We start from the raw sequence: 13,486 nt of genomic DNA on the forward strand, positions 1-13,486 counted from the left end.
AAAGCCCCTTCAAGGAAGATTAACTTCTCTCCAGCACAAACGGAATATTTAAATTCTCAAAAAAGAAAAAGAAAAAAAAAAGACCACCAGGCTTCCAAGAGACCCACTCTCCCACTGTAGCAGATCACTCCAAAGAATTATTAAATTCGTATGGGAGGGGGGATACAGTAATCTAATGTTCCTTACCACCCCCGACAAAAGTCCGCGATAAACATCCAATTTGCATGTTGTATAGCATTTACAGTACATCACTTATTTGTTTGCCTTTTAACACACAATGTGTTTAAAGTAAACAAATCCCATTTTTTCCAGACAAAAAAAACCTGATCACATCTCACAATAATAACCACGCCCAAAATGAAACCACAGCCATTGCTTCCTGCTGGCATAAAATGCAGGATTGAATGGGAGTGAATAATCTTCAGAAAAGACACTCAGCTGATAGACTTCCTGTTTTCATTCATTTCATGTCAGACAAACTAGTGTGCTACCATTTAGTGGTCAACAGTGGAATTACATCTGAAACATTTAATAAATAAGATGCAGAACAGCAGCTTATAACCTGTACAATAAAAAAAATATACAGCTTTACAAAAATCTCACCATACAACTATGTGAATGAAGTAACGATGGGACTGACATCCAAAGAATATGCAGTCACGTGGCAAATCCAGGCACACTCAGTTAAAGTCGTCATTTTTCATTTGATTGTTTTATACTGATGGAATTTAATACTCGGTGATCGGCAAGAGCACATTCCAACTTGTTCAGTCAATGGGAATGTCAACAGATAACCTCACGTATTTGGGCGAAACATTGTTCTAGTACAAGAACAAATTCTAAATAAATTCATAATGCAATAAGGATAAAGTATTTCATGACATATAAATTAAAAAGAAAAAAAAAGTACAGTACTTTATCCTGAGAATTTTTTTTATTTCATTTTCAGTGATGCCCGAGCACTTGTATAGATTTTAAAGACAGTTCAAAATGACACACAAAAACAGGACATTTTATGCCCTCAGGACTACAATCATCATAAAAAAAATATATATATCAAACATGGGGATTTGGAATTTCCACACATGTATTTATTCAGTTCAACTGTCAGAAATAATACAACAGTGATGCTCTACTTCTGACAGTTTGCTTGCTTTCCATGGCACACAAGGTGAAAGGGGAGGAAGAAAAAAACACACAGTGAACATAAATTGTGTTTGTGTTGGCGATTATTAAATGACAAGTGACGACATAGCCCGCCTGCCTGCCTAAGATTCCAATCCTGACTGTAAATGCTCAAAGACATCGAAAGCACAGGCTTTTCTTTGCATAGCTTAACGGTGTTAAAACAACAGGCTACATGTTGTAGTAATTGCAAGTGCATCTCAATCAATTGCAGTATTAGCGGAAACTTCATTTATTGTGGGGTTTGCAATTGAAAGTGAGAAACTCATATTAGATATATATATATACTGTATATAGAAAATTAAAGCTCATGAAAACCAAAAAATTCACTACCTCAAATTAGATTACATAAAAAAAACCAAAATGCTTTAATATTGAAATTAGGAAGGAATTTGCCTTAAAAAAAAAGAGGGAAAAAATTAAGATTTGAGACAATTTACGAGCATAAAATCATTCTTATCCCTTACCATTTTTGTTTAAGAAGTAGCTACTCTACAGTGGATAAATAAAGTCTCCACACCTCTGTTCAAATGTCAGGTGTTCGGGATTAGTGCTGTGCAATTCATCGAAATTCAATTACTCCACTCCACGATTACAAAATCAGCACAATCATAAACAAAAATAAAAGATTAATACTAATTCTGAGTTATTTAAATTTATATTTTTACACCTTTTTCATTTTAAAATGACTAATAAATCTTGTTAATTATAGTGTTTCAAAGAAATGTATGTCTTAATATTTTTACGTTTAAACATTTTCTTGTTTTAAACAAAAAATGACTGTCCTAATTATGATTTCAATTATTACCAAATTAATCGTGATTAATATTTTCTTCATAATCTAGCAGCCCTATGTTTAACAAACTGAGATCACTATTAATTTCAAAAACTTTTTTCCACCATTAATGTGAGCAATAACCTACAATCTAATGAAGGGGAAAATAGGTCTTTAAATCTTTCAAATGTGGTTGTAGAAATTCCTGCCGTTTCCTGACCAATTTTCTTATCTTTTCATCAATTTAGTAGGAGTACCCGCAATCACACTGTTGTGCCATATTTCCTCCACTTCTGACCAATGGCTTTGAAAAATGAGATGCTGTGGAAGGTCTCTGTAACTTTATTTACCATTTACTCGTGGCGTACCGCAAGGGTCCACATTGGGTCCTAAACAATTTCTTATGAATATTTATATCACAAGTATGTAGGAAATTGTCTGTCAAAATGCATACATTGGAGCTACTATCTTGCTTATGGATAATGCATTGTGGGCCATGTGTGTTCACATGGAAAGCCAACAGCAAACATGTTGATATATATAACCTTCTAAATAATAAATACAACAATTAAATGAAACCACCAGATAAGTTAGTAAAGCCTGCTAGAAGATCTAAACTTAGAGTTTGAATGTGATTGGTTAAACATTCTCATCCTCCCACCCAAAATGTATGTATACAACATGCTATAGATCAAAATCCATTTTAACATAAAAAAACCTGACATTGGAACATGTTTTTGAATTGAACTAGTGAAATAAATGAACTTTTCTGCAATATTCTAATTGACTGAGATGCGGCAGAATGTTTTGCTACCGCAAGACAACGAGAGGACGTTTGAAAGCAACAATAGAAGCTCGTCACGCCTTAAAATCAAAAATCAAACGAGAACGTCGTCAAACACGAGTCATGTCTTCTTCACTTTCATGTTTTGGATTTCAAGAAGGCGTCTTTTCAGTCAGACAAAATCAACCTAAAAAAAAAAAAGTTGAAATTTTACAATGAAAAGCTGATATCATTGGTAAACTACGTACACACCCGCGTGTCAGTGTGGACGGGCTTCATTGTGGTCGCTTGATCAGTACACAGTCACATCTTAAGGCTTGGTTGGAACAGGTCGCCGCTTATCTCCATGCGACCACCAAGGAAAATGTCTCAACACATTTTGGCATTCAACTATCAGCGTGCGTAAAAAGACAAATTGATTCAAATACATTCTGGACCAAAGGAAGACTTACAAAAGACAATATTGGACACCATTTTGACAGGATTTCAGTATGTCATTATTTATTTATTTTTGCCTGTGCTTGGCAGGACGTCAAAAGTAGAGGGACAAGAATCTTTTGTGCATGTAAAACAAATCTCTAGCGCCCTCAGTGGACCTGCACGGGCATTACTTGAACCAGCAAGTCGCACTCTTCCCTGATTGAGGTCAGCGCCAATGCAGAATATGTGCAATGACACAAACATTGCATGTAAGCTTCCTTATGCACGCACACACTCCAAGGAAGAAAAAAAAAACGGGTATATTTGAGAGGTGAACGGTCACTTGAGCTCTCGTTCACAAAGATTTGAAATAATAGTACCTGCTGAAATAAAGTGAGATGACACAAAAAATGGTAAACGTCCAATGGCTTTTTTCTCAACGAGGTTTGGCTCCGTCACAACACTGAAGCACGCACGCTTGCATTCACACACATGCACACTTTCCACCAAGCAATACAATTCGATTCCGTCTGGTAGGACATTTTTGCATTTGTTTTGACTGCTGTCAAAATAATACCATACCCTCCTTTTGCACCCTTGTGATGGGGAACCTCAAGGTTGGAGCAAATCTCACTGTGTTGCGTGTGGTTTTAGAGGGTGATTCAGTGATCGCCAGCGCCATCTAGCGGTCAAAAAATAGAATAGGAAGCACGCAGGAGCATGCACACGACAGTGGCTCAGAGAGACCACGTTTCGCAAGCCAACCATCAAGTCTTATTTCGGGCGAGCAAACGAGCATGAGCGACTTAGCAGTCGTTGTGAATTAGCCGGAGCAGCTAACAATAGCGGCTCGCCGGAGTTAGTCGGTGCCATAGGCTGGAGTGGCTAACAAGAGTGGCTAGTATGAGGAGCTAGTAAAAACTTGTGAGAGCAAAGGTGGCTAACAAGAGTGGCTCGTGGGAGGAGCTAGTAATTTTATTTTTTTTTAAAGCTAGTAAAAGCTTGCGAGAGCAAAGCAGAAAGTGACAGGCAACGTGCCCGAATCACAGGAGTTAATGACGACCACCCGCAGGTAAGCTGCAGTCGACCCATTGGGTCCGACAATCAATGAAGTTGTCCTTTGGGCATCCGTAGCAGGAAGATGACAGCGAAACATGGCAGCTCTAGTAAGGTGAGACTACAGCCATGTAAGATAATTAGTGATTACTAGACCTACTACAATTATACACTACTCACAAAAAGTTAAGGATATTTCGCTTTTAGGTGAAATTTCAGGACGAGTCTAAAAATGCATTCAAAGCTTTAAAAGTGAACTTAATGTGAACTTTTCCAAGCTTTTGAATGCACATGTCCAATTGTTAAATGTTTCAGTACTTTTTGCATTTTTGCGAATATTGAGAGGGGACTCCGCCCCTGTAGGTGGCAGTATACACCATAGAGATGGGATCCACCAGTATTTTAAAACAAGAAGAAGACATGCGATGACGTATGAGTTTTCTTTTGTAATTCTTAATAAACCGTAGCGTTTCTTTGCTTTTTTCCGTCTAAAATACCCTTAATATTCGCTTCTTTAATTAATTCCAAAAATATTTCTGTTTCGTCGCCGCAAACATACCTTACTTTATCGCCCGACATTGCTCTGGGACGACAAACGTGTGACTTAATATCTGGTCAAAACGTGCGACGTGTATTCAGTCTTGCCAGCGTTTATTCGCAAAACTTGTTTCCATTGCCAAAATTCACATTTTCATTATTTCGATATGCTTCAAAATCCACCCCCTTTAAGCGTGTTTTTGCGCCCTTTTTTGCATCTCTAGTGTTTCCATTCAGTTTTATTTTCACATTTCTTGAAAATTTGAATAAAAATGGGTGGATGGAAATCCAACTTGACTCGACTTGTGAACAGCATTAGACGTCGTCAAGCTGTAACTGATGCTTAAGGGCGTATGATGAGTTATTAAGATTTTTTGTTGTTGTGGTGTACCCATCATTATTCTTAACTTTAGTTTTAATGAATTGTTTGAAATGAGGAAATCACCAATGCATCCTTCTCTTAAATGTCCTACTTTCATGATATGATAACATTGTAGCGTGAACTTTTTTAATTTTCCATAAATTTGACCTGAAAGCCAAATATCCCTAACTTTTTGTGAGTGTGTGTGCATATATATATATATATATATACACACACACGTTTATGTGATACATCTGTTTTAGATACTATTGACATTAACAGTAGTTTTTTTTTTAAATGAATGAATTATTAGTTCACCACTAGATGGCGCTATGGATCACTGAATGTCCATTCAATTGCAGGCGCTTCTCTCGGATTTCCTCCAGTCTCACATTGGCTTCATTTTACTGAACTTCCAAGCTGCTTGACGGTTCCCTGCTGGTTTGACAACTGCGATTATTTTTCTCTTAAATAATGCAGCAGCGTCTTTTATTCAACTTTTTTTTTTTCTTAGCTTGGTGGCGTACACTGAACTGGAGGCAAAAATTGCGACACACACACACTTTGTACGTCAAGCCTATTTTAGGTTGCTTGAGTAATAAATTACCACATAAATTCACCTGTGAAAACTTCTGCTGTTTCGTAATCCAAGATGCTAAATCAAGTGCCGTGTCATGTTGAACAGGTTTTGGAAACAGGTAAAATATGACAGTGTATTGTTGAGTGATGGTGTTGTTTTATTGCTGACTTTGAGTTCTCCCATTTACAAGCTTCGTAAACGCATTACTTGCTGGGTTGGAACTGGACTAGAAGTCAAGTAAAAAAAAAATAATAATAATAATTTTTGCCAAAATAATATGTTTTATGTGCCGTCTCTAGTCAGAACATGGTATTACCTATTACAATTAATATTGTGTTCATGGATTAAGAATTAAGCAGAATAATCCACCCAATTTTAACCCTCCAAGGAGGCTATTTTATGCGGTGTCGCCCCCTGTTGTTGACTGAAATTGATGTCACAGTGCCTGCAAGCTTGAATTATGATCACAGCTCACCTTTTTTTTCTTCTTTATCTTCAGTTTTATTTTTTTGTTTTTATTTCTACCTATAGTTACAGCTGCTGTGTTTTTATGTGTTTGCGTTGTTGATCAACTGCTGGTGTGTATACGTCAACAATCAGTATATTTCAACAACATTAACCTAGTGCGGTATGTTCTGATCCACTGAAGTCAAATTGGCAGATATTAAATGTGTATTGGATTTTTTATCCTTATTTGGCAGAGGTCTTACACCAATCAGGAGATTTCCACCCCACCCCGGTTACGCTACCATGACACACGCGTCCCCCCCTGTCCGACTGCTATGATGTCACGCTTACGGTATATAGCTATTCTTCAGATCGCCATCATTCCGGTCCTACTGTAGCTAACCCAACCGGAATGCTTGGTGGAAACAAGAGTTAAACTCGCTGTTCCTTTCATACTAAAATTACATTTGTATTACTTAACACTTATATACACCACAGTTGCACACAACAGGCTAAACGCGAGCGCGCACACAAAACAGGGTGCCGACTGAGTGGTCTGATTAAGTGGTCTTTGCCCGCAAAGACTTAATGGTCGGAAAAAGTTGAGAATGCTTCTTACCGGGTGAAACGATACATTTCTAACATTTTAGAAGCATGCAACAAGAGGACAAAAGGTGACGCATCAGTCTTGTTTCACTAAAGCCCCCGTGGGAGGGAATTTCAGGCCATATTTGGCACAACCGGTCTGACAGGATATTGCTTTTCCTGCGCGAGAAGAGGCGGGGAGGCCCGCTACTGTTTACTATCGCCTCCCTCCATTATTACAACACCAAAATACACCTGCTAAAGTAAGGCTGCTCCTGTGGCAAGAAGCATGTGCACGTTAAAAGTGAAATGTCACTGCACAGGGGGGGATTGCGGGGGGGCACGTGTAGCGGAGAGTAAACGCACTGTTCCGTTCACCTCGCTGCTTGCGGGCCTTTTCGAATGAGAGGGACAGCGGCGGCTACTCTTGCTTGTCGGACGCCTTGGACTGCTCCCTCTGAATCATGCAGCGGCGCACGATGCTGTCAAAACTTCCCAGGTAGAAGAGGGCGATGGTACGGAACAGACCCATGGTGACGATCTGTAAAGAAAATACCATTACAAACGTGGATGACTGCAACGAGAAAGAATGTTTAGTGACTTTGTTCAATTTAAAATAGTCCAAATCCACGGAATTTCGGGTTCTTAACAGTACTTATTCTCAGATTTTTGTAGTTCTCCATAAAAGCAGACAGACTATTTTTACTTTCCCCCCCCAAATGATTCAAACATCTTTTACTTTGGAAAACGATAATCAATATTTTTGCCAATTTTCTGAAATGTTATGGACCAAACCATGAACTGAACCATAAATCATGTATGCACATTTTCTGCACCGTTTTTTAATATACGGGATGGACATTTTCTGAAAGGTTCTCAGAAAAAAACATTCAACTTCAACAGCAGTTTTAAAGTCACAAGAACAATCTAGTAAAATTTAAAATGATTGATTATAGTGGATATATTTATTGATCTTAAATAAGCACTTGATATTCTGCTTAAAAAATTTACCATTTTAGAATTTGAGGACAGGCCAATGATTGACTAGAAATTATTTGGGCAAAATGTAGAAATAAGTAACACTCAAGCCAATACAAAGTGGTGTACCACAAGGGCATATATTGAGTCCTACACCATTTCTTATATATATTAATGATATCACAATTATGTCGGAAATTGTCTTCGAAAATGTTTTTTTTTTCTTCCAACTGCTTACATACATTGGCGCTGCCATCTTGCTTATTGATAATACACTTTGGTCTTTGAGTGACGTGTGCCACTTGGAAAGCCAATCAAACATGTTGATCTACTCCCAAAGAAGCATACAGGGGGTCATTAGTTTACAAAGAAGTTCCTGCTCTACAACTGTGACGTTTTTAATGAAAAAATACAACAATCAAATGAACACCAAGTTAGCTGGTAAGTGTCTGAAGCAACTAGTACATAACATTGAATGTTGGGACTCAAATTGAAGACTGCCTGTCGACACTTCCTTTTCACTCCTATGGTTTCATCAGTTATGAACATCAGTAGCATGGTGTGCGATAGCTGCCACTCGGTAAGAATGCTGCTGTTCGAGTCCTTACTGGCACTGTAACAGGAAACTGGACTGCATCAGACTGGTCCCTAAATTCATTACAAAGGCTTCCTATGAGTCAAAGAATGGATTCTAAAATCTTTCTGATGGTCTAAAGAGCTTGGAATGGGCTTGGACCCAAATGTATTCAAGACTTTTTGTTCAATAAAACACTGAAAAGACCCTAGCAATTGACTGTAAACACACAAAGCCAGAGAAATGTTAAATGTCATAATGCATTGTGTAACAAAAAAGCAAGTAGCCCTGGATGCAGTTCGAGGCGTGCCTCAACGTCGGGTGAACTTAAACGTTTGACTCCGCTCACACGGATTTATCAAAATGGTTAAAACTATTTCTTTCAACAAAATTTGCAGAATTAATGATGCGCTGTCTTATGACGTAGTTATTTGAAAAAAAAAAAGACATTGTGGAGCATCGAAAATTACAAACACTCAAGCCTCAGTCAGCCGGGGCGGAGCTAACTAAACGCTTTGAGGAAGAAGCGGAAGTGCAGTGCTACATGTCCCCAGCAGATAGCGCATCCCTGGACGGTTGAGGTTAGTATTAAGGTTTTGGTCAGTTTTTAATTTTCGTTGTTCAATACAGTATTCAAAACATACTGTAGTCGGCAAGTGATTATGTTTAGGCTTAGCAACAAAGAAAGAAAGAAGGCGCTTTGGGGTCAAAAATCCGTGTGAGCGTTTAGGTCCACCAGACGTTGAAGCACGCCTCGAACTGTGCTCTGCATTCAGGGCTTACTCACAAAAAGACAGCCGCTCCATTATGAAGAAATGTAGAAGATTCTAAAAAATCCATCTTTGGACAATGATTACAAAAAAATCTTTGGATACACTGCATTCAAATAAGTATATTTACGCCAACATGACAAAATAAGAATGCGAAACAAGTTCATGTGTGTACCTGCTGGAGACCCTCTGTGATGGAGGTGACAGGTGACATCCCACAGGTGAGTGCTGACAGCATGTAGCCGTCGGGACCCACGGAGCTGTTGAAGTTTCCCTGCTGTGAGAACCAAAAACAACACTTTATTTCATACATTAGTATTTACGGCATTCCCTTGCTTAATCCTGCATTGGTGTAGCTGCTAAGCTAGTAAAATGCTAACAATAATACTTTGTGATGTTGAGTATGGCCAGTTACACTGTTTATGTATTTTTGGCCTCTGGGATACTAATTGCACAGGAATCACTTCTTACCACGGCATCTCGGACAACAATCTTGGCCACTTGGTCTGGTTGACAAATTCCGGAGGTTTCAGAGATTAATCTGGTTTCCAGAGGCTAAAATCCAAGAAAAATAATTAAAAAGGTGTAAAACAATAATAAACATGTATGACGGTGAACAATGTTTACCTTGGTCTTGTTTTCCTCAACCAGTCCTGGCGTGTCTGTGTCTGGTGGGAAGGCCAGCGTCACATAGATGTTGTATGGCTTTATCTGAAGTAAAACAATGTTCACTAAAGCGAGGTACACACATGCTGATAATCGGGCTGCTCCCTCACCAGATCCTCAGACATCTCTAAAAGACTATCCTAAGCGACTATCTTGTGGTGTGGGGCGCTAAAATAGGGTTTTTCCCTACACATTCTTCTCAATCAATCGTTAAGGGTAACCTGTTCAATATTTACAATTACAATGGCAAATCTTTATGAATATGGTCAACACCAAGCTCGGCCGAGCCACGGACTCCTGATTGCGACGTGAGACGAAGTGATAGCCAATTAGGAAACAATTTAGAAGTTGTGCTGTCACTAGCAAATATTTTTACAATCAATTATGATAGCGATTATTTAGCAAATAATCATACAACTTCTTATTTTTGCATTAAAGTGTATTACAAACATGTTTTTCCCCAATGACTTATTAGCCATTTGTTGGTTATTTGGTATTGATTAAAGAAATACATTTAAAATAACTGAAAAAGTAAGGAACATCACACGCAAAGGATTGATACTGTAGTTACCAACCATTTTTAAACTGATTCAATTACTGACTCGTAGAAGTAGAAGCGGATGTGTCAACTGCCTTATTTTGATTAAACACAAAATATCTAGGAGCTGAAATTAGGGCATTTGAACAATTTTAAGTTGAAACAAGGGCTCCAAATGATTACTCCAATATTAAAATAGTTGTTAATTTGATAACCGATTAGTTGTTGATTAATCGATTAAATTTGACACTTCTACTTGGAAGCTTGCGCTGTTCTGCCGAGCAACAGGTTGTGTTGAGTGTTTGTAGAATGTGATTGACCACAATAAAAATGACAAAGAGTTCGCAACAACAATGAATACGACAGAAAGAGAAGCCCACACATGCTGATTTGTTCCTTGTGTGAATATGTATGCAAGCACACCCTTTAAATAACATGGAGAAATAATTATTCTATGCAAAATTAAGAATCATTTCCATAGAATTGTATTCAAATGAAGGCAATGGTAACAAAGAATCAAGTCTCGACAGTCGGGCTTCCTTTCTCCTTACCTCCATCTGCAGCGACTCGGCCAAACCGCGCAGTGCAAATTTTGACGGGGAATAAGCCGTGTAGCCAAACAGGCCGATCTGGCCCGCCTGGGAGGACACGAACATGATGCGGCCCATTCTTCTCTCCTTCATGGTGGTTATGACGGCACGTGTTGGATAAACACTACCAAGGTAGTTCACCTCCATCAGCCTCTATTGGAGAAGAGAATGACAAGCTTGTTGACAAATGTAAATGGGGAATAATAAAAGTGCCTCAGGGCCACGCACCTTAAAACGGTCTACTTCCACTTCTTCAAACTTTCCAGAAAAAGATGCTCCGGCGCAGTTCACTAGCATATCGACGGGTCCCAACTTTTCTTGAGCCTGCGTGAGTACAAAAGCATATTTTAATACATCAGCAAAAATAATATGACCTCACGCGAAAGTAAAGCATTACCTGTTTTATAACACTTTCCACCTGACTGTAATCACTGGAAACATCCACTGATATGCAAAGTACAACCTGAGAGCAAAGATTTTTGTGTGTGTAATTTTATAACTCCACTAAATCATGCATTTTAAAATAAATAAATAAAGTTGCATTTGAAAATCATCATACCTGTTTGTCATTGATGGCAAATTTCTCAACCTCCTTCTTGGCTTGAATCAACTTTGCCTACAAGAAAGTTAATGTCCACATTCATAACTTATGTACTGTATTTCCTCAAATAGTGGCCTTCACTCTAATATATGCGTACATACACTTAAAAAACACACACACCACAAATTAAACAGAACAAAACAGCTGGTGCCACCTACATGTGCACAACTGACAACCACGTGCAGACGTCATTATCAGAACGGAAGACATGAGGCCTCTTCGGAAAGTCAAATTTCCTAACCGATATGCCACAATTCCTTAACCTTCGTTGGAATACATCATCGGGTCAAAGAGAGATGAAAAGGTGCTTCTTTTCGAAAATAGGAAAGGACAACACAATTTCACACAATTCTACTTTACTTTTCCTAACTGATGTCATCGTGAAAAATATGAAAGAACAAAAACATACTAATTATTGTTTTTGTGAAGTCTCTATAATGTTGATGTTTTTTGATTGCTTTTGGAATTGCACACTTAAATAAATAATGTAAAAGTGTTTATAATTGTAGTTCTGTCCCTTTTGCTTTGAATGTCTATTTCTTGGTTTCACTCCTTTTGTAACAAAAAAAGCTTTAGTATTTTTATTAAATTGTTTTTTTTACATTAAGCCTTGAGCATGAATCTCGAGTCTTCGTGTAGCCTGTCATTAGCGCACTGTTGCTTTAATTCTTGCTGCCGTAAAGAATTGTGGGTAATATCCTTTTGTAAAGGTTGGTCAGAATTAACCTTTTAATAAATGTGGCATACAGGCACCTTTCATAAACATTTGTAGAATTAAAATGCTCCTATTCTCCATGTACTGCCGGTTCATCTGGCTTGAATAGGATAGGAAAGGAATTTTCCTAGGCAAAAACAAGAATCCGAAGAGGCCCATGGCATCTGTAAAGCTGAAGTGGGAATTTAAAAAAGCAGCTATGCAGCAAAAGCGGACAAACAGCTCAACACTGAACTAAAAAACTATATGGGATTGAAGAAAAACAAACGAGCGAGTCTTCACTTTACAACATGCACTGCTTTGATATAACAATTTAGGTTATACATTTAAATGTGATGCCACCGCGTGCAAAAGACTAATCATGTAAATATTTTAAGTCATGACTTACCTCATCACGTGCCACCAGCGTGATAAAAGCTCCTTGTCTGTAGCACTCCATCGCTATGCATTTCCCAATACCACTGGAGCCTCCAGTCACCTGGAAATTGCAAGGTTGAACTGTGAATTAAATGTTTATCTACACACTGTTGGACATATGGTGCCGCTAAATGACCCTCACAATGATCCGAGACCAAATACAACACAGTAAAGTATTGCCTAAACTTCTAGCATTAGCTCAAGTTTCAATGCCTAGAAGCCAGGCACTCAGTATGACAGCTAACTAGTCATGCTCTCGACTGACTCGTGACAGTGGTAATATAGTAGCAATTGTCACATTAAATCGTAACAAAATTATTTTTAAAGAGCTACCACTGCAGTACTCTGGTGAAAAGCGCGCATATTCATCAGGCAAAATGCTTCTGCGGTGGACTTACCACGACATGGGCCCCGTTCAGTTTGAGGGGTTTGGGGCTAATAAGCGGCGATATCATGTACAAAAGCAGCACGAAGGCGACAATGAAGGCGGCCACGACCAGCAGCATGATGAACGGCAGAAGCAGCCACCAGGAATGAACAAAAAGCCAACCCGTAATCGTTGAGCTCAAGTCTTCTTCTGGGGACATGAGTGATGACTGGCAGTGGTTAGCTTGCTTGCTAACGAGCGGGCCAGCTTCGGGGGTCGACAATGCAGCGACAACAAGGAGGCGGGGGCCCTCACAGAGGGGAGGCGAAACGCATGATTTTGGAGTTGTCCTAAAGTGATTGTCAAATATTCGGAGGTGTTTAACAGGCAGGTTTAATGACCCGCGCTGGACCTTGGTTCGGCGTAACAAAGAGTAGTCCGCGTTAACCAAAACAAATTGTCTAGTGAAAGCGGACTTTCCCAGTTGCATGTGGTACATGTAGTTCTCAAGAGCAGCAGGCTCGTATTCAGACCACGCAG

The 13,486-nt window shown here is 38.8% G+C and overlaps 1 protein-coding gene across 2 annotated transcripts; it reads right to left on the minus strand.

The window, feature by feature from the left end:
* Positions 1-581: 581 nt before the first annotated feature.
* kdsr (3-ketodihydrosphingosine reductase) lies at positions 582-13,306 on the minus strand. 2 transcript variants are annotated; one of them, XM_086080435.1, is made up of 11 exons: positions 12,978-13,306; positions 12,551-12,640; positions 11,406-11,462; positions 11,244-11,309; positions 11,075-11,170; positions 10,808-10,999; positions 9,680-9,763; positions 9,524-9,607; positions 9,228-9,329; positions 7,109-7,271; positions 582-2,931 (listed from the first exon to the last, which is right to left on the minus strand). In XM_086080435.1, the coding sequence occupies exons 1-10, from the start codon at positions 13,164-13,166 to the stop codon at positions 7,152-7,154; spliced, it is 1,080 nt and encodes a 359-aa protein (XP_085936561.1). In that variant the 5' UTR covers positions 13,167-13,306; the 3' UTR covers positions 582-2,931; positions 7,109-7,151. The 2 variants fall into 2 exon arrangements, with proteins under 2 accessions (XP_085936561.1, XP_085936552.1); XM_086080426.1 differs by lacking the exon at positions 582-2,931 and having other exon boundaries at positions 3,218-7,271.
* Between the last annotated feature and the right edge of the window lie 180 nt (positions 13,307-13,486).

This window comes from Leptonotus elevatus, chromosome 1 (assembly GCF_054856555.1).
Source record: "Leptonotus elevatus isolate MCC_2025b chromosome 1, RoL_Lele_1.0, whole genome shotgun sequence".
NCBI lineage: Eukaryota > Metazoa > Chordata > Actinopteri > Syngnathiformes > Syngnathidae > Leptonotus > Leptonotus elevatus.

What these genes read in the sequence shown, in the direction of transcription:
- kdsr (XM_086080435.1), bottom strand. Translation starts at nt 13,166, where the DNA reads ATGTCCCCAGAAGAAGACTTGAGCTCAACGATTACGGGTTGGCTTTTT. An exon ending in TTGCCATCAATGACAAACAG is followed by an intron (nt 11,310 to 11,405) that starts GTATGATGATTT and finishes CTTTGCTCTCAG; the next exon opens with GTTGTACTTTGCATATCAGT. An exon ending in CCGAGTCGCTGCAGATGGAG is followed by an intron (nt 9,764 to 10,807) that starts GTAAGGAGAAAG and finishes GTTTTACTTCAG; the next exon opens with ATAAAGCCATACAACATCTA.